Source organism: Aptenodytes patagonicus, chromosome 2, assembly GCF_965638725.1.
Source record: "Aptenodytes patagonicus chromosome 2, bAptPat1.pri.cur, whole genome shotgun sequence".
NCBI lineage: Eukaryota > Metazoa > Chordata > Aves > Sphenisciformes > Spheniscidae > Aptenodytes > Aptenodytes patagonicus.
The window spans coordinates 68,752,428-68,770,778 of NC_134950.1; the positions used below are offsets into that span (position 1 = coordinate 68,752,428).

Consider the following 18,351-nt stretch of genomic DNA (forward strand, 5'->3'; position numbering starts at 1 on the left):
TAATGCAGTTCTAACATACAGCCATCTCCATCTAATAAGCACTGTACACACTTTTTAGACTTCTTTTGTTCATAATATTCTTCTTAAAAGCATACTATCTTTTCTCTTTAGCGCTCAAACTTGTGAATTTTCCTTTGGGCCTTTATCTTTCTTAACCAGCATTTTACACTTCATAAATTCTAGCTCATATTGTTTGCTATTTATTTCCTGGTGTTCAGTTGTTTGAATTCTGAGGACTTCTAATTTATTTCTATTTTCTGTCACATATTCAACAGCTGAACCAGAATGGGTTTTAAAACAAAGTGGTCCTTTTGGGAAATTGAATGAACTCTTAACTTTAAGTTTTCAGTTAAATTATGCTGTCCAAGTCTTTCTCCTCCTTGTAATTTTGCTCATGAAGGCAAGAGAAGGGAAGTCTAGCATGTGACACTGTTTTGAAACATGAACTATGAGTCATAGATTCATATTATGGACGGGAAGGACTCAGAACACAGAAATATTACAATATAAAGAAAATATCTTTTAATGTAAGGTCTCACAAGAAACTGCAGCAATTCTTTTGGCATCTTCACACCGTTTCAGCTTCCCACTGGAACAGAAAACCCACCAGGGTACATGAAATCTTAAAAAGTGGCAGACTGTTGCAAAAAATGAGCTTGTAGACTAGCCTAACAAGGTCTTTGAAGGTGGCAAGAAGGCTTTATCTAAGCAAAGGCTGTGGGATAAACAAACTTTCTTAACATGGAGCAGTATTTATTGCATCATATTTTACTCCTCATAGACTTTGGCCAAGCAGTTCATCCATCTCATTTCACATGAAATTGTCCCAGTAATAGTAAAAAAACCAGTTTTGTGTATTTCTGGAAGAAGTCTATACCTGACACCGCACCAATTGGAGAATGACTGGTGTTTCCACCATCAGCTAGAATTGAGAGAAGGCAACTACTGTCCTATTTGTCTGATCTTTATACTACGCATCATTTTAGAATGAATTCTGAAGGAAAGAACCATTAATGGCTGTGGTTAGTTGTGTAATGGAATAAAAAAGGAAAGTAGATTTAGATGATTTTGACAAAGTAACCTGATAGCTTTCTGTTGATACAGTAACTGATTTTCCAGATCAGGGAAATATGGTAGACCTAATCTATCTGAATTTAGTGAAGGATGCTGTGCTGCTGAGGACTAGTAAAGAATTGAAAGCGTTGGGGGAAGGAACTGGGTCAACAACATGTGCTGAAAGGAAAATGGTGGTTCGGGAGGGAAACTAAAAGCAGAGTTCCTCAACTATCTATTTGGAGACAATCGTATTTTTACCAAGAAATTTCATGCAAAACCAAGAGTGTACCAATAAACTTAGTTGCTTGCACCATCAATACAGAAGAGGATGCAATTCTCACACAACAAAAATGAACTGGAGGTTAATTGTATGAATGGGATGGCCAGGCACTTGGGCACTAAAAGTTAGATTTCCCCCATAAACTGTGCATTTATTTATTCTAAGGGATACATGAAGATGGAGAACTGTGCGTATTAGGTGACCACAGTATGACTGTGAGCCATGAATTTGATAATGGCTATGAAAAAGGAAAATGCAGTCACACAAATATCAAGTGAGATAATTCCCATAAAGAAATGGTTTGTCAATAAGTATGTGTATATATGCATGTATGAAATACTTTTAGATTTTATTAATATACTGTGCATGATTATGTTTACCTGTGTTGTAGATAGATTGATTGAAATGAGAAAATAAAGGCTCCTAACATGATGGGAAGAATAAAGAGTTTGTAACGTGAGAGGGGAATAAAAAAGTTTGGGTTGTCCTAGAATAGAAAAATGAAGGCTGACTGAAGATATGACTGATATTTAAAAATACGCCAATGAGTAAACACAATGGAGGAGGAAGAGCTATTTAAACTAAAAGACAATGTTGGCAGAAGAACAAATGGGCATAAAATGACCATGAACAAATTTAAGCTGGAAGGCGAAAGGTTTCTAGTTATCAGAAAGCTGTCTTTCAATGAAAAGCAAAGCTCCTCTAAATAGTTTTTAAATGAAATTCAGTAAGTTTATGATTTGCATTATATCTTATAGGTGTCTTCAATAGCATGGGATTTGATTCAGTGACATAGAAGATCATCTTAATTTTACATCTTAGACAAAGCAGCAAACACTCTTGAGATATAGTAACCTCTCAGGCAGCATGCACCCACTGTTGAACAGCACGCAGCAAGACTAAAATACTCTTTCACACAGAAAATCAAGAGACATTGATATTCGGCTAATGTCCAGAAGATATAAACAGACTGAATGCAAAGACGTGTTTCAGAGCTTGCAATGTCTCTAAGGCTAACGTGCTCAAATAGGGCAATAATAAGGTTAAGTTTTGTCTGAAAATTGTCACCTCCATCAGCACTGCATTGGGTCCTAGTGCTAACCACAGTACTGCGTGTCACTTCTTGACCTGCTGACAGATATACTTTCAGTCTTTAAAAATTAGAGTGTGAGGACCTGGAAAAATGCTGATTTGAATGACTGCATCCTACTTATAGTGTCAGTAATGGAAGACAATATTCCTGTGTATTTAAAAAGCTGTGAAATCCTCCCTGCAGAAGATGATGGGTAGTATTATTCATTCTTATTTGTTTAGCTGAATTTAAAAATGAGCCTATAAGGAAAAAAAATTAATTTTGGATATCGAGTAAACAGGATGTATTTTATAGCCATTTTTATACCATGTATAGTATGCTTAATTTGAAAAAATGAAAATTGAATATAAACATCAATATTCTAATAATATTAAGGTAGGAAATTGGAATAAGCCTTAAGCTTCTATCTTAACTAATGCCACTGTGCTTTTTAGTGTTGTTGAATGCCACACTCAAGGAACAAAGATTTTCCTTGGTTGAACTTTCTCGGTGCTGTCATTTTGTACAGCAGTATGAAACACAGAAACCTCTAAACTAAGAAACCTATCCCTTTTGTTTTTCAGCATCAAAACAATGATTCCTCCAGGGGAATGCCTATATGCTGGGAGGAAAAGGAGGAAACCCATTCAGAAACAGTTAAGTATCATATTCATCAGGAGGCATCTCCTCTGAACGTACGCGCTAGAAATGAGGTAGAAGAAGGACTCCCTTCCTCCCATGGTTCGCTGACACAGGAGAGACCTAATCTCTTTCTCTACAGCAAGAAACCCCTGGTCAGGAGGCTGGCTCTTCATGGGTAAGACTGGCTCCAGACAGGATGCCGAGCATGGGTCAAACCGTCCTTACCCATCACTAGGTATCCCAGGAGGAGGCCAGTGGTGGTTGTGGTGTGTACCGCAGTGTACTGCAGAGTACGCTGCCATGGGGATCGGAGAGGGACAACACTTTTTCGTAGGCAGAAGATGCTGTGGACCAAATGTCAGCTGGGCAATGGGTCGGAGGGGTGGCTGCCACCTCCGCGCTTCTGTGTTCCCCGCCGCCTGTTCAAGGAGCCTTTTGAGAAGCTGTGTGTTGAGTGGCACCAGTGTGCTGGCATTGCGCTCTCCCCTTCCCCCTTCCTTGGCTTAGCCTTGCTTGGGGCATCGCTAAGTCCAGCATGTGCGAGCCTGGAAAGTGGGTCAGTTCAGCCAACTGAAAAAGCAGACTGGTGACTCACTTTTTGCATAAAGAACACATCATTTTCAAACCACTATTTACTATGGGATCATTTTCATTAGGAGAAAAATGGGAGAGAGGAATTGTACGTGTGAAGGCACAGCAGAAAAAGAAAAAAAGCAATGGGAAGTTGCTACTACAAGATGCTTGAAATGGGAGGGGAAAAAAGGTTGCTATCACTCAAATGTAAAATGATTTCCAGATGCCATAAACCATGCTGTGAAATGAAGCTTTTTAATATAATCATCCCACATCTTCTGTGTTACACTTGATTATATGGTTATGAAACACACATTTTTGCTGTGTTAAAATTATGAACTAGCACTGGTGGCCTTCACAGACAATTTAAGGATGAGAAGGTAACTAAAATAGATTTCCCTATTTTCAGTTGTTCAGAACTTCTAAAAATAACCCACTTGGCCTAAAATTGTATATATTGGTCTAAAGTCAAAGGGGAGTTTCTCTGAATGTTTGAGTGAAATCCAAACAATTGATTTTGTTTGGATTTTGGAGAGTATTTGCACATGAACCACTTGTTCCCACTTTAAAAAAGATTTCTTTTAGTGTAAAATATATCATAGGTGACAATTTCAATAGACAAAGATAATGACATAAGAAAATGATTCTTCCTGCAAAACCTGAGTCTTAAATCCAAAACCTATGTAACATTTCTGCACTACTGTTCAAGTATGGATGTGGATATTTAACTTTATAACTGCATGAGGTATGGAACTTCTCCAGTATATGAAATTACCTCTGTGCAGAACTGTTTATGAATCATAACTTCTGTGAGAAAGGAAGGAGAGTTGCAGTTGCTTTGAAAAACATTAAGCTTCATGTTTGGCGCATATATACTAGCTAGAAGAACTTCTCTCGAAGATGACTTCTAGATAAATGAAATGGCTAAGAAAACTACTTGTTAACGAAGGATGTAAATGTCCTCAGGAGCCTTTTATGAAATTCCGGATTCAACAAAATCAGAGGCAAATTCTCATTGAATTGGATGGAGCCAAGTTTTCACCTTGTGAGTCATCACCAGTAATGCTACCTTGAAAATAGCTTTGTTAAGAGATTGCAGTACAGGTACCTGAGCATGAGCTTATCCAGCCAGGACATATACAATTTTGATCAAGAAACTTGGTTTTGGTTAAAACAAAGGGAATCATATGCTTTGGATTATTAGACTATTGAGCTCCCGCACTGGAGACGGCCCTCTGTTTTCTGTGGTTGGTTACTTACCACTTGCTGAGGATGACTTCTCAGTTCCTAGCAACACTGGTCTCTTCCTCAAACCTTATCTGCTTGTGGGCTTGGTCTCTGGTAAGCCTTTCCCGTGCTCGTTCCCTCACTCGGCGACTTCCTAACTGTGATCTAAAGAGGCTCTGAATGCCTCTTTATGAGGCATAGTGAATGAAAGACCGACTGGCTGACAGATCTCCTTTCACAGTCTCTGTCCTTCAGTCCTACAGACCTTACTGACATTTCAGGACTCCAAGGTATCCTTACTGTTATGCTGCCTCAAATCATTTATCTTGAATTTAGAAGGGTAGACATAGCCTATTAATTGAGCAGTATATTTAACCATGATTTTGATCCATGTCATACCATTTTTGTTGCAGATTTTTTTCTCGTTTGATAACATAACACATTTTCCTCCATGACCTTGTTCTACTTTTTCCCCTGTCATTCTGATAATGGACCATGCTAGATGCTGCCACCTGGTCTGGGAGAGGTATTTGTTCAGTTGAAAAACCTAATTTTTCACAGGAAAAAAAGTTGATGGAAATTCTTTGGCCAGTGCTAATCATGATTCATCTCTTTTTTCCACTAATAGCCTCTAGAAATTTAACTTTCTCTTGACAAAGGGATAAGCGAGCTTAGGTGCCAGTCTGAGCAAAATACTTGGGTTTCTGTAGGGATTAATGGATTAGTCCTTTTGAATGCCAGGATTCAAAGGACAGAGGAGCAGTTTTCCCCTTTGCAGAACAACTGGGACGTTCATGTCTGCCCATATTCAGTGCATCCCAGGAAGCCAACTCTCTGCCTCTCCATCAGCTTTTTGTGATCAGGCTGTCAAGCCAGGTGGTGATCCTGCAGCTGGCTTTTAATTCAGGATGTCATGGAATGATATTGCTCACTACTTCCATGGATTTTCAGGCACAGAAATTCTATTCTGAGGTAGTTTTACAGAATAGTGATGAAAATGTATGAAGAAGCTCCATGGGAGAATGCAGAGACACACAAGACTGGAAGAATGTGTGGGAAAACTTGTTTTACCAGGAAGACCTATGTTTCAGTCTTCTTCTCTACACAGAACTAGGAGAGACTATCTTCATTACGTTGCCATTCTTCAGACAATACATCAGGTTTAAGTTGTACTTTTATAAATGCAAATAAATAAAAACCCCTAGCTGTTCTCCTTTTGCCCCAGAAAGCTTCCAAACAAGCCCCATTAAATGTGGTCTACACTAAAGAATGTTGGTTTTTATGGAACCAGTTCAAACACCTGGAGCTCGGACTGATTGAAAAATTTCCATCAGATATGCTTTTCAGCCAGAGAACCGGAGCTTTGACTAAAGGAAATATTTTCTACCAAGTGTTTGTTTCCTGTGGAAATCTAACATTTTAGTGGTAATTCAAGCATGTGAAAACTAAAGAGATGTTGTTTTTAACCTCAAACTAAAATCACTGTGCTGAAATTAATACTTATACTAGAAATGTTAAGGCAACACTTCAGGACAGTTACCATTTGAGAGCTTCAGCCACTTCTTTGTCTCAAACCCTGGCATCTTGTAAAAATCTCTCCCTCCACAAAACATTTCTTGTAATGTTTTACAGGTCTTTAAAGGCAAGCTACATCTGCCCTAGCTCTGAAGTGTATCTATAACTGCTCCAAACTGGCCACTTCAGCCAGAACCGTACCCGTGCCAGGGTAAACAGAGACCTCAGGAGGTGCAGCTCTCTCCTGCTTCCGAGTTCTCATTTTAAGGCCCTCTGTGGCATAGCCCTTCCTCTAACTTGCTATCACACTATCCCACCTCTCATCTGCTCTGCCTTGTCTTCTTGACCATTAGTTCTGCATTCGCCTTTCCTTACTGTGAAAACCCAGAAGAGGTAGAAGGTGGCAAAGGGCCCCCTTTCCTTCACACAGCTTTCTTTCAGTTGGTCCTTTTCACTTGTAGGAGATGGTGAACATCTGCACATATACAGCTGGCACTGGAGCTCAGCTCTGCCAGGATACCTATGCAACGCCCAAGCACGGCTCAGTGGCTGTGGGTGCTGGTCAGTACGTTCATGTAATCATCTTTCTTTTACTTTGCACTTAGCCTATCTGTTGCATCTCATGGTCTCTCTCTTCCCTTTCCCTTCTTACTGAAAGCTTGCCGTCATAGTAAATGATTAGATTTTTCTCAGTTTAGATCATCTGATGGTTTAACACTTCAGCATACTTTAAAAACTAAATTCAGAGTGAACTTTTTGTTAACAGGGTAGGGCTCCCTCAGAGAGTAGCAAACAGCATGTTCGCCGTAGCTGCAGGAAATTCCTCTGCAAGCTCACCAAACTGGTTTACGCTAGTGGCGGTCTGTGTGTCATGGGCACACTGAATCATTAAAGCGCAAACGGCTCAATGCCTTACATACCACCGAAACAGAAAATGTGCTATTGCACCAGCTCCCACACTCAGTTCCTACCAAACAGGGACTGGTGATATGGGTCTTGTACAGGTACAAGTACTTGTTACTGCAGAGTAGAATTTGAACAGTTTAACAATGCAAAGAGCGAAATGCCAGCTTTGTGATTTTAATTACATGTGCTACTTCATTGTAGTAGAGTTGTATGAAAAGCAGAGTGAAAGAGGAATCATAGAGTGAGTGCTACGTCTCTGTTTAGGCCTGATTTACACAGTTTGAGAATCCCTGGTTTAATGCAAACACAACAAGCACCATCTACTTTCAGCTCAAAATAAAGGCTAGAATTTCCATTTGCCTCAAAACAGCCCACTGAAGAATTTCCCTTTTCTGTCTGTGGATAGCTACACTAGCCTTTCCATGGAACTTGCATTGTTTTAAATCGCATCCACTTGGCACCTAATTACCATTTACATCAAACCCCTGTTTGTTTGGATTCACTCCCTTACTGAATCATTTCCTTGAGTTTTCAGGAAGACTCTGTCCTGAACTTTCTCCGTAGTCTTTTTACACCATTCCTTGCAATCTCCAGAAAACTGTTCCTTACGCTCAGTACAAATGCAGTCCACATAATTGCCTTAAAGCATACCTCGCTGGCACAGAGCAGTCACTATTTCACGTGGTAAATAGGCTTGAAAAATTTCTGTTTCTATTCCATGTTAGTCTTGACAATTTTTACCCCTTGAACTCATCAGTTTAATTTTCCTTATTGGAATTAATTTTTTTGCATCCTAAATTGCTTCCTTGCTTCATCTGGGTTGTCAGATATAAAGAGCAATTAGTAAAAGCTTATGTTCTTTAGCTTCTACTGAACTATAGGCTATATTCCCACAAAATTACTACTCTCCACAGGTCAGACATCCTTTTGGTGTCATAGTGAGGATGGCTGAGCTTCAAGGCTTACTCCAAAAAATTAATGCCCAATATGTACACCTTTTTTTGAAAAACAGCTAACTCTGGAAAAGTAAAAAAAGAGTATTCCTTCATTGTTGATTGCATTGTTTGTTGCATATTTGCTCTCTCTAATAGAGGAAAGTTATTTATTCATCCCAATCAACAGAATCTCCCCCATGTCTTTGAAAGCAATTGGTTGTGTTGTTGAAGGGCCACATACCAGTTTTGGTAATTTTGAATGAAAAAACAGGAATTATATGTTTTCACTGACAGCTACCTCAAACATTTTTTCATTCATTCTGTCCGTCAGTGTTGTCCTGTTAAAATGAACTGAAGGCTCTCAAAAGCAGCAATGAATTTTTCATACCTGATTTGGTTTAAGAGATTTTCAGTTAGCAGCAAAGTCAGGAATCAGATGTACGAAACATTGATCTTTTTTTTACTAGTTCCTAAGCACATTATTTTTTTAATCACAGTTACAATGATAAATTAAGATTCAACCTATACGAGGGGAACACGCAAACTTTGCGAGTTAACCCTTTAACCACCTTGTGAAATACTAACGCTCAAAATTAAAATTATGATTGAGAAATATAGTAAATATGTGGAGTGTGGAAATGCAGTAGTAAAGTGCTACAAATAATTAGTTTTACTCTAATTCTCCACTGAAGCACCAGCTAAGCTACACAAGATTATGATCCTTGCCTTTTGTTAGGTGAAAGTGGAAACTGTTAGCACACCTGTATTTTCCTTGCCTACCATTTCCCATTCTTGAGTATTTTTCCATCATTTCCTCCTTGATTTTTCTCTCGATGTCTCTTATTCTAGAGAAGGTGCCTCAGGAGGAATGTGGTGATGTGGTACAGTAAGAACTTCAACATGGGCATTACGAGAGCGAGTGGAGGACCAGCAGACACAGCACTAAGTCCCCTGGGAGATGCTAGCTCAGCTATAGCACTGGCCTGCTGCAATCCCTCTGAGATCGTGGATCCGTGTAGTTTATGGCTCCAGTGGCTTGTGGCTCATTCCTGGGTAGCGCACTTGACTATCACTGGGTCCAGCAATGGCTGTCTGCTGGAGATAACCACCTTCTCAAACTTACCACTCAGTTCTTCTTGCTTAGTTGACAAGTCTGTGCTTCAGCACTGACCATTCCTCGCTGTCATGCTGGAAATCAAGTCTCCATGACTGTGTGGAAGTGCACCAGTTTTTCCTTTTCTCCCTCTTGAGAACAGCATTTTACACATTCTGTGAGAAGAATATCAGTGGAGACCCCAAAATTGAGCTTCTTCATTTGTGATTTCCTCATCTTAATGCATTTTCATAATAGCTTTTCTGAGGCATCTGGTCCTGTCCACTGCATGAGAGGGACATGAAATGGGGATGGACTAGGAGTGCTTGGCCTAGAAATCCGAGTAACATTAGCCTTTATGTTTTGGGAGGAATATCAACGTTCTTAAGAGAGAAACCAAATTCTTATCTTTGTTATTACTGATGTAGGAAGGTAAATGTGAGAATGTTCACAGGACTTCTGAGCTTGAGGAAAGAACGTTCTCTTCACCTTGCTTCCCATACTTCTTAAAATCATGTCTAAAGACAGGCTCTTTTCTTAATTATCTCCTGACCCACAGGTTAACTTCAAGTCATTAAATGGAGGGCACTAAGATGCTTTGAATGCATACAATGGGTATTGAATGGGTTCATGCATTAGTCACGGTAATTTTCCTCTGCTGTTCTGACCCTCATTTGTACAACATAGATAAGAAATAATTTTTCCTGGTATTCACTAAAACATGAAGATAGTGCCTATTGTCCTAAGGTGAGAGGGTCCTGAGTAAGAGGTATCAGTTCTTCATCTTTCTTCCACTGGGCAGATGTGAAAAGAGAGGCCAATGTCCATGTCTGCACAATGGCAAATGCAGAACGGTAAATCTCTTTTTGGCAGGGGATAGAAACTTTAAAGATTTTCATAGAAGCTAGGTTAAATATGCCAGTTATCAACTAATTGCAGACAACGTCTCATTCTCCAGTTGTACTATCTGGAGGTAAAACAGGTAATCGAAAATGTGTTCTCCACCACAGAAGGCCTGCAGTCGGGAATGAAAAATCGAATCCTTCGAAGAGACACAGGGACCGTCTGAACGCGGAACTGGACCATCTGGCCAGCCTCCTGCCTTTTCCACCTGACATCATATCGAAGCTGGACAAACTGTCTGTCTTGCGCCTTAGTGTCAGCTATCTCAGAGTCAAAAGTTTCTTTCAAGGTAGGTCTCTTTAAGATACCAATATCCTGTTAAAAGTCTCCCTCTAATTTATTGCTGCTTTGTACTAATCCTGATTAAAATTAACAAGTAGTATTATATTGATAAAGGAAGAAAAAAATATCTACTATGGAACTTATTTTGTGCACGGGATGCTGCGTTGGGAATTTTGTGCATTTCCTCCTATGCTGTTTGTGTGTCTTTCACCAAATAATGGGATAACCCCCACCCTTCCTCAGCAGACTGTAGGAAACGGGAAAACATGACTGTAAAATCCCTAAACCAGCAATGAGGCTTGGGGCAGATGCAATACCTGTAGGTACTTTGAACTCCCTTTTTGAAGCTATTATTGTGCATGTTTGCAATGTCTGTTTAAATACGATGTGAAAGTCAAGCAACTGCCGTATTACCTGTGTTTGCTATATGCCAAGAGGAAATGGACTTGCTTGAAAGGCCAAAAAAATCACTTTCTTTCAGGATAAGTGAGATCTGAAGTTTAAAGTGTTGACTAAAGCTGTAGTAGGCTGCGCTTTGTTTTTGTAGCTGTCTGGCACACCGCACAATGAAAGCCAAATGTGCACATTCAGATGTACATAATAAGAATTCTTCTAAATTTGCAGACAGTTTTAGTTTCTTCTGTTGCTGAAGAGTTCACAAGAGCAAAATCTGGATTAGGGATTTAACAATTGAAATCCTCTCTAGAGTTGTTTAGGAAAAAAAAAAAAAAAGCCTATCTGAAGGAGTATAATTGACCAAAACTTATAGGCGGACTGCAGAGATTTTTTATGGACATTATTTTTCTTTTACTGCTCTTTACTACTCCTTCCTGTTACTACTTCTTATTATGCACAGTGTATACAAGGGAGCCCTATTTTTTTTTGTTTTGTTTTGACTGAAGAATGATATCTTTTGGTTGGTTTCTTGCTTTTTAAAATATATTTTAGTATAAAAGAAATGCCAGATTTTGAAGAGGCTTTGGCAGACTGCAGGGCATTTTACAAGCTGACATCCGATTATAGATGGTGATGTTACTGATAGCAGGAGCGTCCCATGTCAACTGTGGCAGCTGGCTGCCCAGCCACCAGCATCCTGCAGTTTACAGAGTGCCTCTCTTTCCCTTTGAACACATACCTGAGTGTTACGGCCCCTTTCTTTGAGCTTTACTTTCATTTCTCTTGGATTCACAAGCAATAAGCTGTCTTCAGCTGCCTTTACTACTCTTCCACCAGAGTTTGTAAGATCCATTGTCTCCTTTTTTTAAAGGGATGGGATAAAAGGAAAAGAAGTGAAGCCAGACTTCATTACTCTGAAATGTTCTGTGTTTCGAGAGATTCCATTTAATTTAATCCCCAAATTACCTAATTGAACACATAGTCTGTGTTCCCTTCATTCTTGTTTTTAAATGTTTACATCATGAAACTGAGGTTACAGAAAGCATTGTTTATAGTAAAGGAAGGAAACTACATGCCATTTTAAGACAAGAGAGCAGGCTGGAGCTTCAGAAGGGTGGAGTGGAGGTGAGGTGAGCCATGGAAACTGGGCTGGGTGAAGAATGGGTGCTAATGTTTGGGTAAGAGCAGGAGCTGCAGCCTCAGCTTCACGGCACCGCACGACCTACTTCCTTGTAGTTGTGGAGAAATAAGGCAGAATCTGATTTTTTTTTTTTTAAACAAAAACTTTGGTAGGAAGTCACCTAAAAAAGCAAACAAAAAATATCCATCCCAGTATTTCGGTCTTTGTTGTGATGAAAGAGGAGAGAAGAGCAGAAATGGCGTGTTTGTGGCTTTTTAGATCAAAGGATGGTACTAAGTTGTGAGCTGTTATAAACACTGTGAGGACGGAGAACAGACCAGTGGCATACAGAGATGTTATAAAATTGGATAAAAAAAAATGTATCTGGAAAAACTGACCTAGCAAATCCGTACTAATTCACTCAGGCAAAATTAATCCAGAGGAACTGATGTTCAATAGAAGAGAGAAACCTGGAAAAGAGAACATAAAAACAATAATCGAAGAGGGACAGTGGTCAGCAAATTGTTCTATGCTTGTAATATGATATGTTGACATAAACAAGAAAGCCAAGTGTGGATTTTGGTCTGTTTGCCCAGAGGCAGCATGTCACTGCACAGGAAGGTTATAAACGCTCTCTGCATGAGACCAGCATGACTCCATCTGGAATACAGCTTTCTGTTGTGGGCATCTCCTGGTCACAAAGGCATTAGTACATATTAAGGGGTTCGGAATAAACACAGGCAAGAAGTGACTATAAAGTTGGATGGACAAAAAAAAAAAAGAGTGCAATTAGCTGGAACGTGTACAATCTATATGCTTCGGCTGTTTGTCTTCCTAGGAGAGAAAGATGAGAAGGGAAGGAATTGCTTAGGATATTTTAAAGTGGCACAGTGGAGGACCCAAGGATTGATGATGAGCAAGCTGAAATTTGGCTTGAATACCAAGTGAAACCTATCTGTAATGAGTTCTGTTCAGCTATCCAATATTCCTAAAATTGATGCAGTGGAGATTCAGGACATTCAAATTTGCAATCCATGACACACAGGCATGTGCATCTTTCGTTTAAAAGACTGTTCTGTGAGTTTTAAGGAAGTTAAGCTTAAATTCCATGTTTTTAAAAAGTGCTTGTAAGAATGCTGTTTGCCATTTTTTTTAAAACCCGCAAATAGCGCTATTTGGCACATAAGTTCATATATGACATTGCAGATTCAACCCATAACAGTTCAGCAATTCCCATGACAATTATAATTACACACCTTTAACAGTCCCAGCGGTTTCTAGACATACTCATTTACTTACCACTAGGTGTCCTTTCAGTAGCTGCTCTGCAATATTCGGTGTGTAGCACAAATGTTGTATTGATAAAGATCAATAGCCAATTAAAGGGCATGGAGTGACCTCACCATATTGATTTCAAGTATGGAAATAATTTTGCAGAGAATTAGGTATTAGGGGATAGAGAATATTCATCAGTCATTTATTCCCTCTTTGGTGACCATTACAGGCTAGTATCTTGAAGCATACGGCCAGTTCATCTTAGTTAAGTTGTTTAAGCAAAGGCCTGGTTCTTTTCCAAAATTTAGATCTGGTTGTTGAGACAGATTTTTCTAGTATTCTAGTTTTATTCAGTTTAACAGTCACTGTGGTGGATTCCCTCGCTCATTCTTAGAAACGTTTTCCTTTGGCTTCAGAACAATTCTTCTGCCTACTTGGTTTACAGTCTTCGTATCTCTGTCATCAGCTGGCAGTGGGTCTATTAATAGCCCCACTCGCCCCAAGCTATATGCATTTAGTCATTTTGTATTTTCCTGATAAGCACTTCAAAATGGCTTGCAGCAGTAACCTCCCAATCTCACCAGATCTCTTGTATAAAGCAGTGTGGGTCTAAACCAGTACTTGGACTGAGAGACATCAACTGCTACAGGAAGCTGTGGCCGACCATTTGGCCCTGACAAAAATTTGCCTTGGGTGGGGCTCCTGTGGGAGCGGAGTGGTACTTAGTGGCTGTGATCACTTGAGCTTGCTGGGCCTCTGTCTTGGCCGTATTCCATCTTGGTTAATTGTAGTCTGTCTTCCTTTACCACTCTTGACAATACATCCTTTAGTACCTCCTATTTCTCAGTTTTTCCACGGGCGGAAAAATGGTGGTCTTGCTCCACTTCAATACCGACTCCCTTTTGTTGATCGTTTAAATTGTTCCCTTCTAGTATAGGTGTTAATTTTGTAAATCAATGTAAAAAGAATAGCACCTTGTTCTTTTAGCATCTCAGATCCTTTCTGAGAGACAGCTAGCTTAAGCTTCCCAGTACCTGTAAGGAAAATAGTTACAATTTAGGTAGACCTATACAGTTACAAGTAGGGCTTAAAGCTCCTCATCTTTCAGTTCTTAGTGTAACTAACCTTATATCGGTAGGCCACTCAAACTTTCCTTCAACATACCATTCATTAATGTTAATCCTTTTAGCCATAAGCATGCCTAATAAATGATAACTAATGTTGCTGAGTACAGTCTTAGATGGCAAATGCAGAGACGTTAATATGGATCAATTTTTTGATTATTCAAGAAGTGGGGGTATTTTAAATCCTTCACTACATAATTTAGATAAAAAGTAATTTAATTCAATAGCTTATGTTATTTTTCCCATCTGGACATTTTATGCATGCACAAATGTGTATTTTGTGTTTATACACACATGCACATATGCAAAGACAGAGACATGCATGCACACACAAAACCAGTGTCTTCCCAACAAAAATCTCCCTTGCAGTATTATTTTGACTCTATTTACTTTCAGACTTCAGTGCCTTCTCTGTATTTACTTACTTACAGACTTCATTTCATCTTGAAAGCTGAAAATTTGATAAATTTATGGGTGACTAAATAAGGAATGTACAGAGTCCTGGATTAACTCTGTGAATAAATATATTCAAGGTTTCTGTAAATTTTGTGTTAAAATTGTAATCCAGGTCTTTCAAAAATTAGTGAGAGTCAAGCATGGAGACATGTTGTTTGACCTGCCTTAGACTGAAGTTATAAATGGATTTTTAAACTGAATTACAGTAGAATCTGAGAAACTTATCACAAATGTTATGTCATCTTCTTCCACGTAGAATTTAAGATTTTAGGAAACAGGCCTGTAATGGACTCTCCTCAATGAAGAATCAACTATGCCTAAACCCAAGGGACATTTGTCTAAAGTTTTTGTAAATCTGCAACATGAGTGATTCCACACCTTCTTTGGTAATCCCCAACATCCAACCTGAACCTCTGCTACTGCAGTTTAAGCCCTCCTTCTGTAGAAGAACAATTTATTCCCTTTTCTCGTAGCACCTCTGCTTTTACAGCCATGAAGGTGTTCCATGTTTCCCTCAGTCTTTTCTTCTTTAGACAAAACAGCCCTGCCCTGCTCCTTTGTTTTTTTCTCAAGGGCTATATTTTCTTTAATCATTCTTGTTGCTCTGCTTTTGTCTTTTTTCAAAATTAATCTAGGGTATGTGCAATGCATCCTTCCATTTTACAGCAAATGACCGATAACTTTTCTCCGATTATGGTTTCTTAAGCAAGCTTGGACCCCCTTCCAACAAGATTCTTCAGTTTACTTATGAAGACATTGTGAGACAGTAGGAATAACCTTGTATAGACATGTATATCTATTGTTCTTCCCATCCACATGTCCAGTTGTAGAAGGCAATTAATTTAGTGTAACATGGCAACATGTCCTTGATATATCTGTTGATTTCTACTTCTTTTTTATTAACTTTAAGTCTTTACAAATAGGTTGTTTGATATTTTTCTCCAGTATTTTTATAGGGATTGAAACTCAGCTTAGTGGTCCTACTATTCCTTGGTTTCCTCTTCCCATGCTTTCTAAAGATAAGCTCCACGTTTGTCCTCTTCTAGTGTTTCAAAATCTCCCTTTTTTATCATGATTTCTCATAGACTAATAGGTAATAGCTCTGAGTATGCTTCAGCTCATTCTCAGAATATGCTGCAATGACTTTCACCAGATGCAACTAACTTGCAAATATTAAACCCATCCAAGTACCTAAGGTGTTTGTTAGCTTTTTTGCTGGTGTTTAGTGGCAGTACCTGTCTGATCCTAGCTGATGGAAGAAAAAAGAGGCAATAAACACTTAAACTTTTTTTTTTTTTGCATTATCAGTAGCTCCCCCTCTGCTGAGTAGCAGAAAACTCTTTTCCCAACCTTGTATGGTTAAAGGACTTCCAGCATGCTTTTTATAACCTTCTCTTTCTTGCTACATCTTATTTTATGCATTGGCTTTTCTGTTTTTATTCTTATACACTTGTGCTTTATTTTATTCATTTTAAAAAATATTTTCTGTGAGCTTCCAGTCATTGAAGAACTCAGGATTTTGGTAAGATGGTCTTTTCTTATATTTTCCACTATTCACTGCCATTGAGATAGTTTACACTTAGCCCCTACACATTGGTTTGTTGAAAGAACATCCAGCTCCTACTTCCCTTAGATATCTGTCCTCTGAGATTTTTCCTTCCAGTTCTCCAGGTGTACTGAAGTCTCCCTTCTTTAGGTCCGGTGTCTTCATGTTGCTGTGCCTGGGATTGCTGCTGCTGGGAGAACCATCGGTTCCAGGATTTCCTGGTCACTTTTACCAAGCTGCCCTCCCTCCTTCTAACCCGTTTCTCCCCTTCAATTAAATCTCTTTTATATATTTATTTTTTCAGTTCTGGCAGGATAGCACACATTGTGTGGTTTCTGTCTTTCTTCGGATTTAGCATTTATATTAGTGGGTCATTTCCTTTTACTCATTTGTATGTTTGGTGTGATCCAATTCCCACTGATGTTTATCTTTAATGGAAATTGGATTTATCCCTTTTAAGAAGAAAGTAACAAAGGATTCCTCCCAGCTGGCCTGATTTTCAGTATCCTCAATTACTTGCAGTCTGTTCCAGCTCTCATCTCCTCCTACTGTATCCATGGCCGTTGATCTCATAGCTCAATAACATACATGGATTTCTTACTACTTTGATTCAGATTCCTTAGGTTCATTCATTAGATTCTTTAGATTAGGCTGTCCTAAGAAAGGACAGCTATTATTTATTGTAGTATTTGAATATTTAGTGCTTCGGTCCACACTCCATAGCTTGCAGACCTGTTTCTGATGTGACACGCCTGTCACTCAGTGACACTCACAGAAAATTAAGAAATTAAAACTTGAGGTGGGTAGGGAAGCAAAGAATGATCTTGCTTTCAGTGTATTATCTGCACCGTAATGCTGTTCAACAGTGATTTATGAACCTCCTGGTCTGAGGATCCAGGATTCCACTGCAATGCAAGCAGAGGGGTTATCAGGCATCCCCTTTTTCCCCATTGTCTCTCCCTAACATTTCTGTTTTCCCAGAGTTTTCTTTTCAAAATCTCTCAGCTAAAGTTTTTTTCTGGATTGACAAGTTCTGCTCTTTTGGTATAAATATGTTTTTTAGATTTTACTTTACATAAACAAGGAAAATTTTTCCTAATTTTAGAACTAAACTTATACGTTTGAGTTTATTGTTACAATTATGGCCTATACTGGATACATTTCCATGGGAAAATTTCTTCTTTAATTTGTTAGCTGGTTCCAGTAGCCTGAAGCTTTCCCTTAAATTTAAAACCATAGTCTTAGTGAATCACAGAATCACAGAAGGGTTGAAGTTGGAAGGGACCTCTGGAGGTCATCTGGTCCAACCCCCCTGCTCAAGCGGGGCCACCTAGAGCCAGTTGCCCAGGACCATGTCCAGACGGCTTTTGAATAGCTCCAAGGATGGGAGACTCCACAACCTCTCTGGGGCAACCTGTGCCAGTGCTCGGTCACCCTCACAGTGAAAAAGTGTTTCCTGATGTTCAGACAGGACCTCCCGTGTTTCAGTTTGTGCCTATTGCCTCTATTCCTGTCACTGGACAACACTGAAAAGAGCCTGGCTCCATCTTCTTTGCCCCCTCCCTTCAGGTATTTATACATGCTGATGAGATCCCCCCTGAGCCTTCTCTTCTCCAGGCTGAACAGTCCCAGCTCTCTCAGCCTCTCCTCATAGGAGAGATGCTCCAGTGCCTTCATCATCTTTGTGTCCTTTCATTGGACTCTCTCCAGGTCCTTTGTGCTGGATATATTTAGAACAGATATAGAAAAAGTAAAATAATAAAAGATCTGAAATACAAATAAAGATTATAAGAGAGGCTACACTGAGAACAGGATAAAATGCCTAAATCAGCAATCATAGAATTATACCTCCTTGACTCCATCTCTTCACTCCCACCGATCTTTTCCCGATATGATTTATATATTGATTTCCATTATGGAAATAATAAGAGGCTTTCAGATTATCAACAA

At 39.2% G+C, this 18,351-nt stretch overlaps 1 protein-coding gene across 1 annotated transcript in view; it reads left to right on the plus strand.

Moving 5' to 3' along the window:
* Window positions 1–18,351, plus strand: part of AHRR (aryl hydrocarbon receptor repressor) — an 87,869-nt gene that overhangs the window by 16,296 nt on the left and 53,222 nt on the right. The window contains exons 2-3 of the mRNA XM_076332231.1: window positions 2,993–3,064; window positions 10,310–10,491. Coding sequence (XP_076188346.1) covers window positions 3,003–3,064; window positions 10,310–10,491 — 244 coding nt within the window. The 5' untranslated portion in view covers window positions 2,993–3,002. The remainder of the gene's footprint in view (window positions 1–2,992; window positions 3,065–10,309; window positions 10,492–18,351) is intronic.